Below are 25371 nucleotides of genomic sequence, written 5' to 3'. Positions count from 1 at the left end.
ATAGCAAATAAACCCCTGTGGATTTACTTCATTGTTAAGGGAACAGATCAGAGTTTTCTTATAGTGAGAAGTGACCCCTCCCCCAAGAAGGCTATAGTAAAATTTATATTGAAAATATGTAGAATTATAGGCCAATTTCAAACGTTTCTTCTTCAATAAAGGTAATTGAAAATGTGATGTCCTAGACTTCTGGTTTTGCGCCATAGTGCATGACCGCAGGATAGCAAAGCTCCGCACCCTGCAGCCAGTTTTGTCCTGCCAGGGGGACCCTAAATGGGTCTGAAGTTGCCCCAAAGAGGTGACCGTGAAGGAGGGGGGCACTCTGTTAATCACGAAACGATGGAGGTCTTTTCATTCAATCCGGGGGAAACCCTCTGACCCAACAGGAGAAAGGGTAGTGTGGCATCAGCATCTAGCTCAAGCTACCAGCAGCCAAAGTCCAAGAGCACGAACAAGAACATCAGTGAACAGCATGCTTGGAACTGGTGAGAGTATCGATCTTCTGTCTTCTATCTACTAATTGAATGCTTGGGAAAGACCCCCAAAGCAAGAAAACCTCCAAAAGTGAAGGCAGGGGACTGTATCCACATTCCCTCATAGATGGAAGTGGCAAATTAATACTAAGGGGGAAAGAAATAGACTGAAATTAAATTTAAAATACTACAGTCTGGACAAATCTAGAAACTAAAAAAAGACTACACCTAAAAGGGTTTTAATGAAATTATAAAAAATATATAACAATATAATTTTTTTGTCTGAAAAAAAAAACTAGAAAATGAACAACTACTGATACCTAGTGGAGAATCAGAGCACAGAACACTGACAATAAAGACTCAGAAACTGGCAGGATGCCTAGAAACAAAGAATAATCTGTTCCCTTAAATTTTAAAAATCCTTGAAGACAGCTAGGAACAAAGAAAGAACTGGTCCAGCCATAAGATTAAAAAGTGTCTGAAAGAAAAATACCTGGACTGTTAACTAAATTTAAGAATTGTTTACAGAAAAAGAAAAACTAATCTACAGGAAGGACTTAAGGTGGCTTAACATACTGAATTGCAACTTTGACTGATTAATAATTGACCCCTGAATAGAAAAAACCTTACAAAATATTGCCTGTACTAATTATAGAGATTAAAATATTGATGAAAGATTATTTGAAGGGGGGAGACAACATTGATATCGTATACCTATCAAAACATAACAGACCACCACATTCTATAGTTACCTCTGAAGGATTTAGCATGGAACATCAAAGACCTCCAGAAGCAATATTTCAAGGCAAGACAAATACTTTCCAAGAGGAAATGTACACAATGTTATGACAGATACAAATGACAATAGGTTTAAACCACGAGGAAATCAAAACCAACTTTGATGACATAAATAAGCACATTTCTAACCTAAATCTACAATCAAAAAACACCCAGAAAATGATGGCAAAGGAACAAAAAAATCAGATAACACAACACAAATTAGAAGAACATGATCAAATCAATAAAACTACAATAAAACTACAGATGAAAAGAACTACAATTTAATACAAACAGGAAAAAATCTACAAGACTTTGATATAAAATGGAATGGACTATATAGTATTCCCAGGACAATCATCAGACTTTGGGAGACAGAAAGTATATATTTTACCTATTTTATCTTCTTTATTCCCAACAAAAACACAGGAACTGCTGGGCAAGCGGAATATATTAACTTGGAAGACGACTTGACAAAAGAAGAAGGCTAGAGACAGATTCAAGAGACTTAACTCACCCTACCAGTTGGAGTATTGCATGAGTAAACACTTGTTTGAATTTTTTTTTAATCCCATTTATATCCTGCCCTTCTCCAAAGACTCAGGGCGGCTTACAATTTAAAGCACAAATCAATGTGCTTAGCAATATGGTTAAAAGAATAGAGAACTTTGAACATAAAGGGGCCCTATAACAAGAGGGATAAGAGATTTAGGTAGTATAGTATGTTTTACAATATATGAAATGTAAAAATATTGATGATGCACTTTTATAAACATAAGTGAAATATAAGCTGATCAGAAAGAATGTTATACGCAGATGCTATAAGATAGATAAGAAGATAAGTATTTTTAATAACACATGAAATATGAAAATATTGGGATTGTGTACTGAAATGGAAAAATTTGGATATTTAGATGACTAGCATTGAGAAAAATCATGACTGATAAGAATGGATTGAATATAAAGGGGAATATAAACTTAAACAAAAACCACAAAAATAGGATGCATGGTGAACTAATGAGATGATTTTTATAATATACATAGATGTTATCATTATCTGTACAAATATGAAAAAATATCTATATTTAACATTTATACATTGAAAATATTAAGAATTATATTTGTTGAAGGTTGAAGAAGGAGAATACAATTGGGAGAAGGGAAGATCAAAGAAATATATTAATATACTAATTATGGAATTATCAAAATCATTATTGACAGACGTGTCAAACACAAGGTCCGGGGGCCGGATCTGGCCCACGAAGTGGTTTCATGTGGCCCCCGAAGCCATCCTGGAAACAGTGAGGGAACGGCCCCCGCTGCCTTGGCCCTGGCCCAGAGACCCTCCTTCTGCCAGAGACACCCAGATCTGTCCCACTCCTGCCCAGGCCCCCATAGGCACCCTTGATGCCAATGATGTAGAGCTGGCCATGCCCACCCAGTAGGCCATACACACTCCAGCCATGCCCACCCAGTAGGCCACGCCCACCCTGGCCATACCCACCCGGCCCCCCGAGGGCAACCACAATGCTGATGTGGCCCTCAATGAAATTGAGTTTGACACCCCTGATTATTGACAATTATTATTTTTTTCAAATATATAAACCAAGACAACACGCTGTACACCAGGCACTGGAGATTGTTATTGTAAAAAAACAAAAATATTTTTTTTTAAAAAGAGAATGTGATGTCCTTCCAGGTTTAGACACAGATGAAGGATATGAATTATTTGAACAAATTTCAGTCAGGCTTTTGGTCAGAATATAGCACTAAGACTGCTTTGATTATCTTATGGATATTCTCAATCATCCAGGTCATGGTCGTCCCAATGGTGCTTTTTCTAAAAGGCAACTGGACTTTCTTGGCTTATATAAAAAAAACCCAAGAAAATCCAGTTGCTTTTTGGAAAAGCACCTTTGGGATTCTGTGACAGACAGGGAGGCTGATGATTTTCCTAGAGTTCCTGGTGGGTTTCAGTTGACACCATTCACACTACCTTTCTGCACAATCTCATGGAACTAGGTCCTGAGAATTTTGGCAACTGTCTGGCTGTGCCTAGAAGACAATGTTTGGGTACTGTTGTGTAACTAGTTCATTATTTATTGTGCTCCCAAGAGTTCTGCCTTGTCCTTGTGAGGAATAAAAAAATTCAACTCCAAGATGTTGGAAAACAAAACAAGTTTTATTAAAGCTTTTGCAAAAGCGGTGGAACTCTTGTAATGGCAAATCCCAGAGTCCACACCTGAAGCAATTTTTGCATAGGTTTTTATACCCTGCCCCGTACATCATGCCACATCCTTCCAAAGTGAGTCCAGTTGATAGGCCCACCTGGTCACATGCTTTCCAACCGCCTAGCAACCATTACAATTACCAAACCCTCCAATTATTAGATCAAATGCCCTTTTGTTTCTATCTTATCTTCACTCCCTTTTCTGTAACATCCTGCTAACTTGGGGTATAGCCTTGTCTACAAGGTGAACTGTTACCCAAGCTGGATAATTGCAATTATAAAAGATTTATGTCTTCCCTTGTTTTTCTATAAGAATGCCTGCTTTGTATCTGGAAGCTATGTGTGTAACAGAGTTCATGCTTCGGTTAAACATGGCTGCACTTTGGTTCTTAGTTATACTTTAAGATACTAACTCTAAGCAGTTTTTATAAAGAATAAGCCTTATATAAAATGAATTCATAAGCTATATGTTATTCTACAATAGTGTGCACTATTCTAAAAGTATCCTTTAAGTCAGTATATATATTTCTCTATTTCTTCATCTTATTATATGTCCTTTCCTAAATGTAGCTTAGGTAAGTGCCTCTATATGCCTATTCCTTTAACAGAATTGGAAAATTACAACATGTACATTTCTCACATCCTCATTCAACGTCCATGTGAAATCTCTAGAGTGGATCCTCCAGAGTTTTGGAATTAGTTGCCATCAAAATAATCACGATACACAATTCTACTGTTCCTTACCTTCTTACCCCAAGAAATCAATCATATTCTTGAATGATGTTGAATGTTCAACAATGTTTTCAACACTCATCTTATTTATGGAGAACAAACAAATCAAATCCAGACAAGTAGAGGGAATTGGGAAACAAGACTTGGAGGTTAAGGTTGAAATGCAGATGCATTCCCCTGAAAGAGCACCCTGCAGTTTAGGAGTGCTCTTTGAAGCTCAGCTTTCATTGGATTTACAGTGGCACAGAGTGGCTTTTGCACAATTAAAGCTACTATGCCAGCTGCAAATCTTCTGAGCCAGTCAGATTTGGCAGTAGTTATCGAAGCTCTGATTACATCCTATCTTGATACTTACAATGGGCTCTATTTAGGCCAACACTGAAAACTGTCCAGAAACTGCAATCAGTGCAAAAAGCAACAGCACTAGACTAATATCTTGTAGGAGGAATAGGGACTCTATGATGCCTGTACTGAAAGATATACTCCAGTTGCCAATTGTTTACCAGGCATAATTTAAGCTACTGATACTGATCTTTATAAGGCAAAACATTGGGGTGGTGGTGGTGTAAAAGTGATCTTCTCCCACTATTAATCAGGTCACCTCTTTAGCACAAAAATATCTCCTGCATTGCTGCCAAAGTTATGGAATGCAGTTCTTCAAGTTACATTTGCTCCCCATTTTCTTTCTATGTAAAAAATCTGCAAACATGCACCTTTTTAATTGATTAATTGATTTAAATTTTTGATTAATTGAATGCCACTAATTTTTCCTTATGTAGTTCAAAATAAAGTTTTAGCATTTGTGTTTGTTCAGCATTTCTAGTACCTATGTGGGCTAAACTAAAATTCATAGAGAAGGATTCTAGTTATTTGGTTTTTTTTCTTTTTCTAGGCAATTATAGAAACCATATCAAGTCTTCATCAATTTGCCTCTAAATGATTCCTCCAACTGCCATAATTCATTTTTATCTGAGTTAATTTCCTGCTGTATATTTTGGCTTTCTCCCCCTAACCTTACTGTTTTCTTAATCAAGTTCCGAAAGTATGATAATTCTTTGACATTAAAGGTGCTTGTCTCTTTAAGAAGAGAGTCTTAGACAACAGCAATGATCACTTTAGCTTTGGAAATGACCCCAGAATTTGCCCTGCTCCTTTCATGTTGGATGCAAGAGTACTTGGGAATGAACTATTTCCTTGGGGGAGGGGGTGGAGCCGAGCCCTTTTTACACACCTAAAGCAGCTACTCCAATTGGTTCACTCCAGATCTGAAACCAGTTCCAGTCTGGATGTGGGACACAGCTGTGAAAGTGGAGATTGCTGTGCTTCCTGATTCAGAATTTAAATGTCCAGGAAACAGCCTTGCAGCGAGACCAAGGCAAAGAGGGAGCGGTTTAGAACTGGTTGGTTTGCCCAACAAGTAAAGGTGAGTTGGAAGAAACTTCTAACATTTACAAACCAATTTCTTGAGGGAATGTGGCTTAAACCCCTATAAAAACTGAGTTGAGTTGAGGACTCTACAACTAGACCAGTACAAACTCAAGCCAAAGCCAAGGAAAATGGGGAAAAAATGGGGATTATGTGGTTTCAAGTTGCAACTCTATGCTCGTTAGTAAAGCAAGTAGTAGAGTTGTAACTTGAAGTCCTTGGGATTTAGTTGAGTAAAAAGATTGTGCATTGCCACATTAATTGGAAAGGAAAGCCACACCAAGGAAGCTTTCCTTCAAATTGGCCTCCATGGGGTTGGTTTTCTAGTCCAGCCGTCATTTTTTTTTTCCTTTTTAAGTTCTCCCTCCATGTGCAGCAGCAGTCTTTGTTTCAAGAGAATGTCTTAAAGCAATTTCATGGGGCTTCTGGCTGCCCTCTTGTGGGATGGAGTTAGCCTGCTTCGCTGTCTCTTGAACGAGGCCCCTTTTCGTAAGAACGTTGAGCAATTAATTCATTTCCATGGGCGTTTTGTAATTTTGGAAAAGGCGCTGGTTTCAAGCGTGGAGGATCCCTTCCCTTCCCTTCCCCTCCCCACCACCTCTGTTTTAGATTGGGCTGATCAGGAGCTCATCAAATTCATTCTCAGGTTAGTTTCTGTTACTCCCCCTCCATCTTTTTTTAAAAGATCCCGCTTCGGGTTTCCCCGCCTTGCTCTAAATCGGAGCGAGGGAGCATTGCCGGCAGAGGGAACCCGGCTTTATTTCATACCTGGGCCGTCGTTCGTGACATTTAAGCGTTGCTCTTGGACTGCGAGGAGGGCGGCATAGAAAGTGCCATTTCCAAGGCCTTGGCTGGGATTTGTTTTTTGTGGCTTTGTGGTGTTGGCGGAATGTTTTCTCTTACTTTCAATTCCAAACCTGGCCTCACAGCAACGCGAAAAAAACCTTATAATTCGACTGACTCCGGGATAACGCCCCCCTCCGAGACAACTTTTTATTTTCTGCACTTGATTGGTCTGCAAGCAAGTTTGATGTAGTAATTTCAAAGTTTGAGAAAACATATGAATGCAGTATTGTAGTTATAATTTTTTTTAAGCAAAGTTGGTGCTACACAGTACTGTGGTCCTTTTATACTAATAATGAAACTAGTGTGTTGAGTTTAGGATTGAAATACAAGACATGGATATTTTAGGAAAAGTATATATCCACATCCATATCCTATAAAGTACTGCCGCCATGTACGAAGTATTATATGCATAAACACTTATTGAAAACAATAAAATAGTTTGTCCATGGCGGTAGTGCTTCATAGGATATGGGTGTGGATATATAGTTTTCCTAAAGACTATCCATGTCCTGTATTTCAATGAAGTATTATAGAATTAATAATATAGAATTTCTAAGAAATGTTTTTAGGGTATCTTGAAAAATTAGGTAATATAAATAGAAAGTTGCTTTATTCCATAATTCAATATTGACTGATGCTGGATGCCATTTCACTAGTAATTAGCACAAGCCTGAATGTTTGTATAATATATATAAGATTAATCTGCAAAAAATAGCCTATATAGAGTTTTCAAGTATATAACTTTTGTCAGGTATTCTAGAACAGTCATTTATCTGTAGCATTAATACTTAGACAATAAGTTAAATGGTTTACATTTAGAAAGATGATAATTATTACAAGTTAAGATGTACTTTATTCAAACTATTCTCCTTGGTCTTTATTTCACAATACCACTATCTAATTTGTCTTCAGGCTAAGGAACAAAAGCTATTCAAATGCAATGAAGAGCTTACTTGTAACTTTAAGACTTATAAAGTTATTATGATAAACTTTTCCATGCTTCCGGATGTTTTGTTTCTTTGCAGCAAGTGATATTGCTGCCATCACACTAGAAATTATTTAAAAAATAAAACAACTTGAGCTGATTGAAACTTCATTGCATACTTAACTATTATTGCACTATAGTATCCATGTCTGGTCAATAGATCACAGTTCCAATCCAAACTCAGAATAGCCACAATAATGTTAATATACTTTAAATAATATCATTATTTTTCAAGCAAAGGGGTTTCCTTTACTATATAGTCAAGATATATGGATCCTTTTCATAGAATCATAAGGCTGGAAGGGACATTGGCTCCAACCTTCTGCTGAAGATAGGAACCTTACACCTTACCAGTCAAGTGATTGTCCAGTCTGTTTTTGAAAACCTCCAGTGATGGAGCATCCATAATCCCAGAATGCAAGCTCAGGTTGCATTGATTCTCACAATCAGATAATTTCTCCTTAATTCTAGGTTGGATCTTTCTTCAATAAGCTTCCATCCATTATTTCTTGTTCTGTCCTTTGGTGCCTTAAAGAATAAGTCAATCTCCTCTTCTTTACGACAGCCCCTCAAGAACTGGAAGATAATTATCATGTCCCCCCAATCCTTCCCTTCAGTAGACATACCTGGCTTCCTCAATCGTTCATCATACAATTTAGTTTTCAGACACTTTTATCATCTTTATTGCTTTTCTCTGCACACTTTACAGGTCTCAATATCTTTTTTTTTAATTGAAGTGATCAGAACTGGATGCAGTATTCTATGTGTGGTCTCACAGTGCAGTGTAAAGCAATACATTACTTCTCGTCTTGATGCCATCTGTTGATGGAACATAGGAGTGCATTGGCTTTTTTGGCAGCTGCAGCACATTGCTGGCTCATGCTTAAGTGGTGTTCCACTAGGATACCTTGATCTCTCTCTCAGAGTTAATATTGTTGAGCCTGGTGCCATCTATTCCAGTGAAGGCGAACCTTTTAGAGACTGAGTGCCCAATCTGCAATCCAAGCCCCACTTATTTATCGTCCGGTGCTGGGTGGGTGTGGCACACTGGATGGATGTGGCTGCAGTGGTCATGGCAGACTGGGTGGATGTGGCTGGGGTGGGTGTGGCCACCTTGATGTTGCTCGTGGTGAGGGACACCTGTGGGGGCTGGGCAGAGTTGGAGATCCAGGGAGTCTCTGGTGGGTGGGATGGTGGGCAGGAGGCTCGTCCTGCGGGGTGAGGTGAGTCAAGGCAGGGGGCAGGGCAGGGGTGCCATTGCCGCAGGGCAAGGCAAGGCGAGGCAGAGGCTGGGGTGGCAGCTGCCTGACACTATTAGCCCCTGCACACAGCGAGCGCATGGGGGTCAGCTGTGTCCATCAGCAGCCACAGCCTGCTGGTCCCTTGATCAGTGCACTCGGGCTCCGCAGCCTGCTGCGAATATTGGGCCAGCCCTCCAGCAGCAGGCAGAGTAGGGAAGGAGGGGAATTCGGTATTCGCAGTGAATCAATTCCAACTTCACGATCTTTCACGAGAAGTTGGAACTGATTGATTGACTTTCCCCCCCCCAAAAAAAACTTCCTTTGTTTCCTTGCATGCGGGAACGGTGGATAGCAAACGAGAAATGGCACGGGCTGGGAGTCAGGTAAGAAAAGAAAGGCAATTTTGGGGGGGGAGTGAAGATTTCTTGTTCTGAGGCTGCTTTCTGCTCAACCGCATTGCTCTTGCCAATGACCGCGTTGCTCTTGCCAGTGGCCGCTCAACTGCATTGCTTTTGCCAATGACCACTTCAGCACCCTCCCTTCCCGAGCCTCCAGTGCTCCATCTGCTGCTTTGGTTGGCCTGCCAGTCCCCACCTCAACACCCTGCCCACTGCTGCCCAGCATGGCCACCCTGGGGCTGCAGGGGCTGGCCTGGCATGGGAAGGGCATGCGCCCCACCCTCCTGCCACCATGCAGAATAAGGTTGCTGTGCCCGCCCCCACCCCCTCACGGAGCACCTTGCTCCTGCCGCTCTCCCCCGCCTCCACGTGGCACCTTTCCAGCTCCCAATGCATCACTTTCTCCGCCACTGGGATTAAAAATAAAGCTCAATCAATTCCAATTTTGCGAGATCTTTTTTTCCCCCGCGAGAATTTGTAATTGGTTGATTGACCTTTTTTGTTTTTGCACACGGCGGTGGAGGCCTAAAGCAAAAAGGTTTTATAAACCCAGCTTAAAAAGCCACTTGCCCAGGGAGATTTTGATGCAGGTTGCTCATGGATGGGACTGAAGGGCTAGGACTGGGGCGACAGTGTATGTGCCCACAGAGAGGGCTCTGAGTGCCACCTGTGGCACGAGTGCCATAAGTCCATCTATTCTGTACTCATGCATTAGTTTTTTTGTGCCTAAGTGCAGGACCTTACTTTTTTCACCACTGAATTGCATCCTAATACTTGGGGCCCAGTGTCAAGGGCAAGGTCTTTCTGGATCTTGAGCCTATCTTTCAAAATGTTAGCAATTCTCCTCAGCTTGGTGATCTTAGTATATGGAACTAGAAACATAGTTGTGCTTTTGAGAAATATGGTAGCACTTTTAATTACAGAAGGATAGTTTAGATAAAGTTTCTGCCTTCGCTAAAAGGTACGCTTGCCTAAGTTCCCAAAGATGAAACATTCACAACGTAACATTTATCTCTGGAAGACAACTATTTATTTTATTATGCTACTATATAAATTAAAATGACACTCATTGGAAAGAAGACTCGATAATTGAAATACAATTTTAAATTCTGCGATGGGAATGGTGTTTAACATGGCTGAGAAGGAAAAAGAAATTGTAAACAGACTCGAAAGTTTTGACTGGCTGGAAAAAGAATGGGTCGTTTATGTTATAGAGGTTTTTGAATATTCCACAATTGGCAAGTTTCACACATTGTATCAGGTCAAAACAAACCACATTATGATTTAGTGCAAAGTGTGAGCAAACTGAACCTTGAACAAGTAACTTGTTCTTTTCTGTGATGGAAAATTTGAGGGATTCATTGACAATACATAAACCTGTAAGCTTAACTCACCTCAAGCTGTCTGTGTGTCCTACAGAGACAATACTTAGACTGAATGCAAAATAGCTGTGGATGCACATCCATGTGGACGCAGCTGGGAACACAGTTTAAAGCAGCCATGTAAGCTTGGCATAGGACATGGCTACATTCCTACTTGAGGGAAGGATGACTCATTTACACTTCTATGCTTTGTGAAGCATCTCTTTTGAATATTTTGCAGCACCCTGTTTTCCAGTACCACATGGTGAAGTTAGGAATGGTGTTAGATTTCACTGTGCCTTTTGTTCTGAAGTCAACTTCATCTCCCATCAACTGGAGCAAACACTGGTATTAGTATCAACCTTTAAAGCCTACATTGTTTAGACTAAGCCCAAAGATGCTTTTCCATTATTAACTCACAAAATGGATTGTATAAACTATATTCCCAAAATTATGAAGACACCATATTGTCTATGTCTATCTCACAGTTTGTTTTCACAAGATTTTTTCCCTTTGAGCTAAATATTTGCCAACGTTTTTGAGAAGGGTTCTGTCACTGTGTTAGTGATGGTCTTGGACATCCTAAAATAAAGTTCTTAGTACTTTCCTGAAGAAGAAAACAGAAGCTATGGAATCTTAGTGTTCTTCTGTTCTTCTTTATTTTTTATCTCTACAGTAAGGCTTAACATATAATGTTATACAAATGATTGGAATGGCAAAATATAGCAGGTTAAGACTTGCACTTTTTGTGAAAAGTCAGGAAAATGTATGTCAATACTAAGATCCCTTTTTTTGACTTTTCTAATCAGATCAGCAGTTTTTAAGATCAGCAATTTTTAAGGTCTACTGGAGGATTAAGTTATTAGAAAACGAATGGTGAAGCTCAGCTAAATACTACTACTATTACACAAAAGGTCTGTACAATGTGCAAAGTGTACAGTAATAAAATATACCATGTAAAACAATTTTCAAAGAAGCATTTTTGGATAAATATAATTAGAACTTTGGGAGACTAGATGTGGAAAGCTGAATTTCATACACGGGAAAGGAGACAGAACTGAATAAGATATGACAGGTTCTTTTCTACTCAGAAGAGCTTCCCTGACAGATTTGCAACCATTTATGCCTTTTAAAATTGGTATTTAAGGGAGAGAACGTGTTTCTGTTCTCCATCCTCACATTAAGCTATTCCTGTTTGCTCACTTACAGGGATATGAATAGAAAAACAAGTCCTGTGACAAGAATGGTAAAGGACATATATTACATTGAATATGAGGCATACTATGCCTTTTTAAAAACATATATTTTACTGTCTTTTTAATAATCTCCAGTGCCTTGTGTATAGCATGTTGTTTTGGTTTATATATTTGAGAAAAACCCCCAATAATAATTAACAGTGAATAATGATTAAATTAGATAATTCCATAATTAGAATATTAATTAATAATATATTTCTTTGATCTCCCCTTCTCCCATTTGTATTCTCCTTTTTCAACCTTAAATATAATTCTAATATTTTCAATATATAAATGATTAAATATATACATTTTTTCATATTTATGCAGATAGTGATAACATCTATGTATAACATTTTTTATCAGCTTATATTATTCTTATAACCATCATCTCTTTAGTTCACCACGCATCCTATTTTCGTAATTTTTGTTTAAGCTTAATTTCCCCTTTTATTCAATCCATTCTTATCAGCCATGATTTTCTCAGTGTTAGTCATCTAGATATACAAATTTTTCCAGTTAGGTACACCATCCCAATATTTTCATATTTCATGTATTATAAAAATACTGTGCTTCTTATCTATCTTATAACATCTGGGTATAACATCTTTTCTGATCAGCTTATATTTCACTTATATTTATAAAAGTTACATCATTCCCAATATTTTTACATTTCATATATTGTAAAACATACTATATTACTTAAATCTCTTATCCCTCTTGTTATAGGGCCCCTTTATGTTCAAAGTTTTCTATTCTTTTGACCATATTCAAACAAGTGTTTACTCATGTAATACTCCATCTGGTAGGGTGAATCAAATCTCTTAAATCTGTCTCTAGCCTCCTTTTGTCGAGTTGCTTTCCAGGTTGATATATTCTGCTTACCCATCAGTTCCTGTGTTTTTGCAAGTATTGTTGATAATATATAAGATAGATGATTCTCCTGGAAATTCTATAGTCCATTCCATTTTTATTGTTATATCAAAGTCTTGTAGATTTTTTTCCTGTTTCTGTTGGATTGTAATTCTTTTCATTTGTAGCTTTGTCGATAAGATCATGTTCTTCTAATTTGTGTTCTGTTATCTGATTTTTTTGTTCCTTTACCATCATTTTCTGGGTGTTTTTTGATTGTAGATTTAGATTGGAGATGTTCTGGATTTCCTCATAGTTTAAATCTATTGACATTTGTATCTGTTGTAACCAGTGCTTTTTATCTAAAAAAAAAAAGGTGCCGGAATACTCATCTTGGGGGGCGCAGGAGGCGGGGGGTTGGGCCGGCGGCACTGCTGTGGTCACGGGTATGAGGGGTGTTGGTGGTGGGCTGCCCCCCAGGGCCGGAGCCAGCGCGGCTGGTGCTGTGGGAGCAGCGGGGCCCGCTCTATATGGTGGGGCTGCGCGGGGCAGGCGGCAGAGGTGGTGCGGGCCAGGCGATGCAGGGCGGCCACTTAGGCATGCAGGGCGAGGTGACAGTGGCACAGGTCCAGCAACAGGTAGGCCACCAGCCTGGCTGACACAGGTGAGCACAAGGAAGGAGTGCACATGGACTCCGCAGAACCCACCTCCCACTCCTTGTCCTCTCTTACTTACCTAGTTGAGATGGTGTAGTTGGGCAGCAGGGAGGGATGCAAAGTTCCTGCCAACTCGCCTTCACTGCAGACAACTTGCCGGTGCAACGTTTGCCGGCCAGGTCTTTTGGCATGCTCAGCAGCAATTCCTAATAGAGGGAGTAGCATAGTTTGTGCAAAAGCTTTTGTGTGTGTGTGTGTATGTGTGCAAAAAAGGGTGCTGGAACGCCATTCTGAGCATTCTATTAGAAAAAAGCCCTGCTTTTATGTTTTAATCTTATGATTTTAAGAATACTGTAAGTTGCCCCAAACCTCGTCATGTGGATTGCATACAAATATTATATAATCGGTAAATAAAGGTAGAACATATGTTAAATATACATCAAATGATAATATGCTTCCCTACAAAGTCAATTCTTGCTCAATGACAGACCAAGGAGTTAGCTCGGAAAGGCAAGGGGAAAATCTAGAAGAGATCTGTGCAACTTATAGAAGGGAAAGGCCCACACTGATTAATTAAAAATCTTTGTGGTCTGCAAAGGAATGCTGGTGGGCAACATGACTTGCAGGGCAGTGGTGGTGATTTTATTACTTTTTTTTAAAAGTGCTCTGTCCAAGGGTGCTTGGTAGGCTGCATGTACAGGCCTGATCTAGAATTTATTTTGGAGCATTCAACTATCTAGAGCAGGCACGTCAAACTCATTTTGTTTGAGGAAACTTCTTATAAAAGAATTGCCATTAATTTAAACCAATTTTTCACTTGATTTCAAATTAAATGAATTATAAAAGGTAAAGGTTCCCCCGCACATGCGTGCTAGTCGTTTCTGACTCTAGGGGCCGATGCTCATCTCCGTTTCAAAGCCGAAGAGCCAGCGCTTGTCCGAGGACGTCTCTGTGGTCATGTGGCTGGCATGACTAGACGCCAAAGGCGCATGAAACGCTGTTACCTTCCCACCGTAGGGGTCCCTATTTTTCTACTTGCATTTTTATGTGCTTTCGAACTGCTAGGTTGGCAGAAGCTGGGATGAGTAACAGGCTGTTACACAGCACTCGGGATTTGACCCGCCAAACTGCCGACCTTCTGATTGACAAGCTCAGCGTCATAACCCACTGAGCCACCGTGTCCTTAAAAATTAATTATAGTGGTTGACAATGCATTTTTTTAGTACAATTGCCAAATGCAATAAACTGGTTTTAGGTATATGTGTGCACTAATTATTTCAACACCAATACATTTTAACAACATATTCTATTTGTAAATGAATGCAAATGCAAATTATACATTTTTTTGTGCAAAAATAAAACAAAATAACATTAGTTATCCTTAGATAAAAAATAATTCTATCATCCAAAACGTTGTTATACCGTATTTAACAAACAGATGCTTTGGGATTAAAAAAAAAAAGACTGACTACATTTGATTGTGTATCACCATGGCATTAAAACAAAATTCGAACAGTGTATGAAAAATAAAGGTTCCCTAAACGTCTGCTGGCTATATCTGTACATTTTCCTTGATAGCACTCTATTGCCTTCTTTTTAGCCTTTTTTTCAACTTCCCAGCTTAAAAAAGGCAAGGCACCAGGAGCTGAAATTTAAAGAGACTGTTTAAGCAGGTTGCTAAGCAACCTGTTCACACTTGGTCCTTCTTACCCTCCCACTTTTAAATTAGCCTGCACGGATCACATTGTTGTGATTCAGGGTCAGCCTGTGGGTTCGGCAGTTGGGTCGGACGATTCAGAGGAGGAGGGGGGTGTTGGAGAGCTTGCTGAGGGTGTTGGAGAGCTTGCTGATGAGAGCCCTCAGCCAGGCCCCTCCCACCTGGTTACGACGCAGACCCAGCTGTGTGAGCCTGACAGCGTGGATGAAGATGACCCACAGCTGGCCCTGTTCAAGGATGCCCGACGCAGGAGGCAGTCAATCAGGAGTAAACAGAGGAAGGCAATGGGGCACCTCGGAAGGAGGCAGAGAGAAGCCACGCCCTGAACTGTTTAAAAGGGGAATGCGTGGGAGGGCTGGTTTGCTGAAGGCAACCGTCTGAATAGCTCCTGTTTCATGGTTCGTGTCTTGTTTTTGCTCTGTTTGCTTTTGTGTCCATAAATTTGGCAGGCTTAGTTCCAGCCTCTTGCCTTCTTGTAAAGGGGTTGTCCCTACCTTATCTGCAGGGCCAGTAGTAGGCTGGTACAGAACAGTTTGCCTTCAGCCTCCCACCCCTTACTATTATTCTGGAGCAGCTACGTGCTGAGAATGCCCAGCTCGCCCAGCAACTCACTTTGTTGGCAGCTCAGGTGGCTCAATTGTAAGCTCAGGTCCATGCTGCACCCCCACCATCACCCCCACCCAGGAGAAAATGCCAAGTTGCGATGCCGGATAAATTTACTGGCAATCCAGAACTGTTTCCTGCTTTCCTGGGACAATGCCAGCTCTTTATCAGCGTGAGAGCAGCTGATTTCTCAACTGACCGGGATAAGGTGGGGTTTGTGTTAAGCCTTCTTTCGGGTGATGCAGCTCGTTGGGGCACGCCTCTGCTGGCTCAACCTGGTCCATTGTTGGACAACTTTGTGGGGTTTTGTGATCATATGCGTCTGATGTATGAGGACCCTATAAAGATGCAGACTGCTACTCGACGCCTGAAAGCTCTGAGGCCAGGGTCAACGCCCACTACAGGGCTATATCAGCGATTTTCGGCTGCTTAGCCAGGATTCCGCCTGGAATGAGGCTGTGCTTGTGGATGCCTTCCAGGATGGATTGTTGGAGGAGATGTTGGATGAGCTGGCCCGTGTGGATATTCCCTCAGACCTGAATGGGCTGATCCATCTCTGCCTGCAGATCGATGCTCGGTTGCAGCAGCGAAGGAGTCGCCGTGCCACCCCACAGACCCCTGCAGCCCATGTTGTGCGTGAGACCCCAGTTCAAAGGGAGGAGCCAATGGAGCTGGGTGCCGCCAGGTCTCGTCTATCGGTGACTGAAATGAACAGACGATCGGGGGTGTGTGTTTTTACTGCAGGGACCTGGGCATTTGGCTGCTTTTTGCCCAAAGAAGTGACAGTGGGCATCAGTGACCGAGTCTGCCGTGAGAAAGTCCCCTACTTTTCTGTCGGGAAACACCCCGAGCCCAATCTAGATGGTGTGATAGATCGGGCGTCCCACAACAACACCGCCCAGCGGTACCCTCTTCCCTTGCGTGTACCATTCACGAAAAGTGAACCCTTCGGAGCGCAATTATACAATCTGGGAGAAGGAGCTGCTGGCCATCAAAGTGGCGTTCGAGGCCTGGAGGCATCTGGAGGGAGCGCGGCATCAAATCAAGGTCCGGACGGACCATAAGAATTTGGAAAGCCTGCAGACCGCTCGGAATTTGAACCAACACCAGATCCGGTGGTCTCTTTTCTTTGCGAGGTTCAACTTCCGAGTTCGGTACATATCTAGCGGGCACAATCAAAGAGCAGATGCTCTTTCCAGGAAGCCCGAATATTCCCGTGTGGAAGACAAGCTTCTGCCCAGGACAGTGATCCCCGTTGAGTCTTTTGCTGTGGTGTGGGAGCCGGTTGATATACGGGCTCGGATCTGGGAGGCACAGCAGCAGGAGGTGTGGGTGGCTCAGCGGAAGGAGGAGGTGGGGCCAGATTCTCCTTGGACGGTCATGGATGGACTCTTGTATTATCGTGACCAGCTCTATGTTCCGGGAGGGCCACTCAGGGGACTCATCCTCAGCCAGTGTCACGATAACCCAGCGGCAGGGCATTTTGGCCTGTTCAAGACCCTGAACCTGGTCTCCCGTACCTTCTGGTGGCCCCGAGTCCGACACGACGTCCAGTCCTATGTCACCTCCTGCATCCCATGCAGGCAGGCCAAGTCAGCGACAGGGGCCCTGCCTGGATTACTGCAGCCCTTGCTGACACCCAAAAGACCCTGGGGGGCTGTGTCCATGGACTTCTTGATGGATTTACCCCCATCCTCTGGTTTTACGACAGTGTATGTGATGGTGGACATGCTGACCAAGATGGCGCACTTCATCCCCTATCGTGGCTTACCGTTAGCCCGCGCCACTAGTCATATGTTCATTCAGCAGGTGTTTTGGCTGCATGGCCTCCCTGATAGAGTCGTCTCTGATAGGGGGGCCCAGTTTACAGCCCGCTTCTGGCAGGAGTTGATGCATGCATTGGATATCAAGATTTGCTTCTTGTCCGCGCATCATCCTCAAACTGACGGGGGAACCGAGAAGGTCATCGGTATCCTGGAACAATATCTGCGCTGCTACGTCAATCTGCAGCAAAACAATTGGGTGGACTATCTGGCCATAGCTGAGTTCGCATTTAACAATTCGCAGCACACCTCCACACAGATGACACCGTTCTTGGCCAATGTGGGATATCACCCCCGGTTTTTCCCCCTTTCTCCCGTGGACTCACCGGAGCCGGCAGCAAACGACTTCATGGCAGACTTACAGGCGATCCATCGATTGGTGCGCCGTCAGTTAGAGAAGGCCAAGGCCGATTACCAAAGGTTTGCTGACCGGTCAAGGCAGGATACGCCTCCACTATCGGTGGGAGATCGGGTCTGGTTGTCCACCAGGAACCTACTGTCAACACGGCCGGTGAGAAAGTTAGATCCCCGATATTTAGGACCGTTCCCAGTCGAGGCTGTCGTCAATCCGGTTGCCTATCGCTTAACTCTGCCACGTTCCCTGCGCGTATACCCAATTTTTCATCAGTCTCTGTTGGTCCCCCGAGCAACCGGCCTGTCCATTCCGCTGAGCGGAACCTCCCCCATCAGGACCTCATGATGGAGACAGTACGAGGTCGCCAGCATCAGGGACTCCCGTTGGCTGAAAGGTCGTTTCCAGTACCTGATTGAATGGAAAGGCTAGGGACCAGAGGAGTTTACCTGGGAAGACGTGACCGCCGTTCATGCCCCTGCTTTGGTGACCGCTTTTCATGAACAATTTCCATCCCGACCGCATCCGGATCGGCAGACCCGGGGGAAGGGCCCTGCTGTGGGGGATAGTGTTGTGATTCAGGGTCAGCCTGTGGGTTCGGCAGTTGGGTCGGATGATTCAGAGGAGGAGGAGGGGGGTGTTGGAGAGGTTGCTGAGGGTGTTGGAGAGCTTGCTGATGAGAGCCCTCAGCCAGGCCCCTCCCACCTGGTTACGACGCAGACCCAGCTGTGTGAGCCTGACAGCGTGGATGAAGATGACCCACAGCTGGCCCTGTTCAAGGACGCCCGACGCAGGAGGCAGTCAATCAGGAGTAAACAGAGGAAGGCAATGGGGCACCTCGGAAGGAGGCAGAGAGAAGCCACGCCCTGAACTGTTTAAAAGGGGAATGTGTGGGAGGGCTGGTTTGCTGAAGGTAACCGTCTGAATAGCTCCTGTTTCATGGTTCGTGTCTTGTTTTTGCTCTGTTTGCTTTTGTGTCCATAAATTTGCCTTCTTGTAAAGGGGTTGTCCCTACCTTATCTGCAGGGCCGGTAGTAGGCTGGTACAGAACACACATTTCCTTCAATTTGAGCCATCTGAAGGCCTGTTGCTGCAATGCATTTTGCTGCTCTGCAACCTGGCTGCATGAGAAGAATTTGGCTCTCCGGAACAGTTTCCTTCAGCTTTTTTTAAATTTGTGCAAAAAAAGGTGCTGGAACACTGTTCTGAGTGTTCTATGGTGAAAAAAGCCCTAGATATATCACATATAATTGAAGATTGTAATTAGTTGCATGTGCACGTTCAGCAAGTGTGATATATTTGTGCTGGCATTTCTAGGCCTCTTTCCAACCACATCCAGAAAAATTTGTAACAAACATTGGAATTCTTAAAGCCATGTTTGGTATTTCCCAGCAATCTGTTACTGGAAGGAAAAAGCAAAATCTGCTGAGTTACTGATCCCAGAGAAGCATTTGCATGTATGCAGATATCCTTAGGGTGCCATAGTTATGGATGAGAAATATTGGTTGCAAAGGTGGCATTTCTGGATGTAATACAGATATTTTGGACTTATTTTGTTTCTTTGCATGTTTGATATTTTTAAAAAGGCATATGCTACTGACTATGCTCATGCACATATGTAACATCTTTTGCTAAAATACAGGACCACTGCTTTTCCAGAATGTGAAAAGTGAAAGATTGTGACTAAACAAAATTTTAATGTACAGATAATACCACTAGAAATGATTTTAGCCTTTTTAATAAATGTTGTTTTTGATGTTAAGCTCATCATGGAAAACATCATATATTGTTATGTATATACTAGGTTAATTATTTAAAGACTGAAGTGAAACATAACTAGATTCTAAATAATCCTATTTTTCAAAACACACAATAGTCCAAACAGTAAAAGTAAAGTCCAAATTAAGAATATTTCATTCTTAAGAATTGTTTAATTTAAAGTGGTTTAGTTGTAATAGATGGTTAGATTCAAAATAGTTTTCAAGAGTATGTACAAAAGATACTATTTTTTTCTAGCATCAGCTAAATTAGACATATTACATTGAGAAAAATGTTTCTCATTTCTTTCCTGTTACCTTTATTGATTTCATTGCAGAGATGTTAACATAGGAAATAGATTATTTTGTTATCTAATTTTACCTTCCAAAAGACAGAAGCAGATGAAAAATGTGAGGTTCTTTCCTATTGGCTTTTTTGAATTAGCTTGTTTAGATTCTAAAAGTTTAGTTCCTAAAGAAGTAACCCTGTAAATAATTCTAATGTCCTCCTCTAGTGCAGGCTCTTTTATGACTCAAGGACTTCAACTGCCAGAATTCCTGAGCCAGCATGGCTCAGCTTGGAAACCTCTCCCTTTCCCCTCAGCATGTCTGGCTCAGGATTTCTGGGAGTTGAAGTTCACGAATCATAAAAAAGGGCCAAGATTGCCTAGCCCTGCAATAGGCTTTCAGAGGAAGCTTTTTTTTTTTTTTTGCAAAAAAAAAGTGCCGGAACGCCGTTCTGAACGTTCTATGAGGAAAAAAACAAACCCTGGTTGTAACATTGCATACATTTTCTCTTGGAAAGTATTTGTCTTGCCTTGAAATATTGCTTCTGAGGGTCTTTGTCTCTCTTTAAATAGTCTTTCATCAATATTTTAGTTCAGGGGTTAATTATCAATCAGTCAAAATTGCAATTCAGTATGTTAAGCCACCTTAAGTCCTTCCTGTAGATTCTCCTGTAAAAGATTAGCAAAGAACCAAATTTTTTCTTTTTATGTAAACAATTCTTAAATTTAGTTGACAGTCCAGGTATTTTTCTTTCAGACACTTTTTAATCTTATGGCTGGACCAGTTCTTTCTTTGTTCCTAGCTGTCTTCAAGGTTATTTAAAATTTAAGGGAACAGATTATTCTTTGTTTTTAGGCATCCTGCCAGTTGTTCATTATCTAGTTTTTTTCAGACAAAAATTATATTGTTATATATTTTTTATAATTTCATTAAAACCCTTTTAGGTGTAGTCTTTTTTTAGTTTCTAGATTTGTCCAGACTGTAGTATTTTAAATTTAATTTCAGTCTATTTCTTTCCCCCTTAGTATTAATTTGCCACTTCCATCTATGAGGGAATGTGGATACAGTCCCCGCCCTTCACTTTTGGAGGTTTTCTTGCTTTGGGGGTCTTTCCCAAGCATTCAATTAGTAGATAGAAGACAGAAGATCGATACTCTCACCAGTTCCAAGCATGCTGTTCACCGATGTTCTTGTTCGTGCTCTTGGACTTTGGCTGCTGGTAGCTTGAGCTAGATGCTGATGCCACACTAGCCTTTCTCCTGTTGGGTCGGAGGATTTTCCCCGGATCAAACGAAATGACCTCCATCATTTCGTGATTAACAAGAGTGCCTCCCTCCTTCATGGTCACCTCTTTGGGGCAACTTCAGACCCATTTGGGAGGCCGGTGTGTGGTGTAGTTGGTTCACATAGTGTGGTGGGATGGAGGGTTTGTTGTCACTGTGTGTTGGGGGGAGAGAGCACGGGGGGAGGCTCAGCTAATCTCAATGTACTCATGTTGTACTTTGACAATAAAGATTTATTATTTATTTATTTATTTATTTATTTATTTATTTATTTATTTATTTATTTATTTATTTATTTATTTAGGGTCCCCATGGCAGGATGAAACTGGCTGCGGGGAGCGGAGCTTTGCTTATCCCACACCTGTGTGCTACAGCGCAAAACTGGAAGTCTGAGGCATACTATACCTTATGACTCTGTGCTACATTCTGTAAACTTTATGAGAAAAGTCATATTATAATTTGCAGTGCTTATGAAGAATGGTATTTGTTTTCAGAACTGAAAATACAAGTGCTGTATTTTGCAAGCAATGTTATATGACCCCGTGGTGGCTCTGAATGAAACCATGTTGTTATTGTTTCAGATTATTGCAAAATACTGTTAATTTCTTGTGTGGATTCTTTTTTTAATCCTATCTCAGCTAGAAAAAAACAAGCACAATTTTACTTCATATTCCTATCTTCAGTTTGCTGAGCTTTCAATGAAACCCTCCTCCTTGGTGAAAGGGAATATTTATTTCCTAATTTTGCAAGGTGTTTGTGATATCCACAATGTTCTCATCTTGCTGTGTATTTATTTATTCTTTACTTTATAAACTACTTCGTGAAGTATCTAAATGCCAGTATAGATATGCAATGTTGCCTAATCACCAGAAGAGGTCTCTTAAGTTTTGTATTATAGTGCCTTTTTTTTTTGACTTTGCAAAGCCAACCAAATTGTACAACAGCTAGTTCTCATAGTCCAGGTACTGTTACATTTGGAAAATAAATCTGTAAAATGTAAACACAAGTGAACTATTGTGCTGAATTATTTATGACAAAGCAAAACAACTTGTTACTGCATTAATTCAGCTTTCCTCAGTCTTTTAGATATGGGCACTTGAATCAGCAGTTGCAATGCTTGCTCTGCATTTGGGTGGCTGGAAGGAATAAAAACTACAGTAGTCCAACAGAGATTTTTTTTAAAAAAAACCTGATTCTTTTTTTAAAGGACATAGGCAAATATTTGACAAATGAAAAAAATAGACAAATAGAGGATGAGAGATTTTGTTGGATAGACTAGAGTACAGTGTATTCTCCTTTATTAGTACAACGTATGAAAAAGCTGTCCTTTAAATAGCAAAGGTTACTGAAGGGCAGCATTAAATTATGAAAAGTAAACTTCAGTGTGAGTATATCTTCATTTAGAAAGCATTGCTGTGCTCTTCAGTGAATTTTAGCAAGTTACACTGATCATATTTTCAAGTGTTAATCCTTCTGTTTAATAGCAAAATCTGCTAAGCAGGTTCAGGTGGATAGTACTAGATCTTAATTTAGTATACGTTAACAATGGGTAAGACAATGGGGACTGGGATAATCTACATACTTCATTAAATTTGATTTTATAAATTGTGCAGTCTAATGCAAAATTAACCATTGTGCAGTCTTATGAGTATTTACTAGAGAATAAGCTCTAATTCAGTATTCTAACCCAGAGGATTGTGTACCAGTTTCCACAAAAACAGCTCTTAGCTTGGACTTTGTTCTTTAATTGTATATGGATCCTTGTTTTTGATATGCTCTAGAGCAGGGGTAGGCAACCTCGGCTCTCTTATGGCTCATGGACTTCAACTCCCAGAATTCCTGAGTCAGCTATGCTGACTCAGGAATTCTGGGAGTTGAAGTCCATGACTTATAAAAGAGCCGAGGTTGCCTACCCCTGCTCTAGAAGTACAGTTATTTGCCAAGATAAAACAGCACAACTGTGCCTCTCTAAGTAATTCACAAAGCCATGAAGAGAAAATCTGTGCAAAACATGACATTCTAATTCTTCAAACTTTTCTATATTTCAGAATGATCCAGCGCCACCAACTAGTGCAGTCCGTGCTCCAGGAGCTACAGGAGGCAACTGAATGCTTTGGGCTAGAGGGATTAACTAGTGCAGCTTTGGAATCTGAGAGGACGTTGTCCTCTTTTTCACTACCCAGCTATTGTGGGAGGCAGTTCCAGGAAGAGCTGGAAGTTGACCGTGTGGCAAAAAGTCTCTACCCAGAAGATGCCCCTCGTAATATGTTACCTTTAGTTTGTAAAGGTGATGGGAACCACTTGTTTGAGGCAGCAAGTGTGTTGTTGTGGGGTAACACTAGCTTAAATCTGGAGTTACAGGTCCGCACAGCTGTGGAGATGTTGCTTCACAAGCAGTACTATTTCAATGGCATGATTGATTCTAAGGTGATGCTGCAAGCTGCTCGCTATTCTCTTTGTACAGAGGAATCTCCTGAGATGACTAATTTACCTTTGGCTATCCTAGAGGCTATCTTTGATGCTGACATTAAAGCCACTTGCTTTCCTGGCACCTATGCCAACATGTGGCATGTGTACGCTCTGGCATCTGTACTACAATGCAACATTTATTCCATCTATCCAATGAGCAACCTTAAGATACGGCCATACTTCAACCGACTCATCCGACCTAGAAAGTGTAACCTGCAGACCTCCACACTTCACATCATGTGGTCGGGTCAACAGCTTTCTTCCCAGGTTTTCAAAGCTCAATACTTTGTACCTGTCATGGGTCTGGAAGAGCTGGAACCCACAACATCCATTCCAGAACCTCAGGCTCAGCCTGTGAAGACACTGGAGTTGCTGAACAAGGATCCCCAGGTGACTTACTCGAACCTGCGTGAAAGATACAGCATTACCAAAAGCACCTTCTATCGATGGAAGCGCCAGTCACGAGAGCACAGGCTGAAAGCAGCTGCCAGATTTGCAGCCAAGCATTTCTTGCAGTCCTGTTTTCAAGAAGGTACCACTGTTCCTCTTCAACACTTCCGACAGTTGTTCCCAGAAATTTCTCGCTCCACCTACTATGCCTGGAAGCATGAGATGCAAAATGTGATCAACCGTGAGGTTTCTTCCTCTTCTGATGTTGCCATGTCTAAGGATCCTCATATCCTCAAGCTTCACACTAATCCAGATGTTGCAGCAAAATCTGAAGGAGGCCAGAGCTCAAAAAATCTCTTGAATCACTCCAAAAATGGAACTTCCATGCAAGGAGCCAAGTCTTATCTAGAAAAATGCATTTCCATGAATAGTCCTGTGCCATACAGAAACTTTAAACGTAGTTTTCCTGGAATCTCCAGATCAACGTATTATAACTGGAGAAGAAAAGCCATCAAAGGGAATCCAAATTTCAAGCCTCCACAACCTCTTTATGTAACCCAGAAACCGACCAGGAATCTGTATCTGTCACTAAAGTCAGGAAAATTGCCTAACATGAAAATGGTCAATGGGCAACATCCAGAGCCCCGAATTCTCATGCGTATTAAGCAATCTCTATACAGTTGGCAAAAGCAAGTTCGTGAGTTGGCCAGGAAACGTGTTTGCCAATGGAAAATGCCTTTCTGTAAGTTTCGCTTGCGTTATCCTAGTATTTCTTCTACAACATATTGGTTTTGGAGGAAAAAAAGTATCAGGGAGGCCAAAAAGCATTGCCTTCCGTCAACAATGGCATCTCAAAATTTGCAACAGACTTCTACATGTTCTGAGATTAATAGAAAGGCAGAACCTAAATTCGATTCCACTCAGCCAAAAGAGTTTGCTCCAGTGCTTGTGGACAAGCAGATACCAAAACCCTATAGCACTACAATTCCAGGTTATCAAATGTCTGAAAAAGTTAACAGTAGCATGTTTGTGATGGATGTGATTGCCACAGGTCAGTTCAAAGCCCAGGCCAAGCTGTTTCTCCAGCAACGTTTTGAATCAAAGACCTTTCCAACATACAAGGAGTTCAGAGCCCACTTTCCTTTAACGGCACGCTCCACTTATTACATGTGGAAACGTGCACTTCATGATGGACTTACTCTAGTGGATGCCTAGGGATAGTTAAGATATGCTACCTCATCAATGAAACATTCTACAAGCGACTATTTTGGTCTTTGTGGATTTGTTACTTTAGTTTCCAGAGGTGTACACCCATTTTTTCCTAAGCTTAGGGAAATATAGAAATATATTCCCAAGAAAGAATACTGGGAATTAGATATTCTTTTTGTATCATAAAGAAATACAGCTTTTTGTTTAAAGTTTTTTTAAACTGAATAGACTGACAAGTTATATATGAAGAATTCTTGGGTCTGTTCTTA

The 25371-nt window shown here is 41.3% G+C and overlaps 1 protein-coding gene across 1 annotated transcript; it reads left to right on the top strand.

Moving 5' to 3' along the window:
- Positions 1 to 5393: 5393 nt before the first annotated feature.
- Positions 5394 to 25108, top strand: VRTN (vertebrae development associated; the record flags this gene model as incomplete). Its single annotated transcript, XM_083350851.1, has 2 exons — positions 5394 to 5629; positions 23083 to 25108. Exons 1-2 carry the CDS (start codon positions 5499 to 5501, stop codon positions 25106 to 25108), a joined length of 2157 nt encoding a protein of 718 aa, XP_083206977.1. The 5' UTR covers positions 5394 to 5498.
- Positions 25109 to 25371: the final 263 nt, after the last annotated feature.

The sequence above is a fragment of the Vipera ursinii genome (genome assembly GCF_947247035.1).
Source record: "Vipera ursinii genome assembly, chromosome: 1".
NCBI lineage: Eukaryota > Metazoa > Chordata > Lepidosauria > Squamata > Viperidae > Vipera > Vipera ursinii.
Note: the sequence above shows the minus strand (reverse complement) of the source record. Positions and strands in the feature narration are given on the sequence as shown.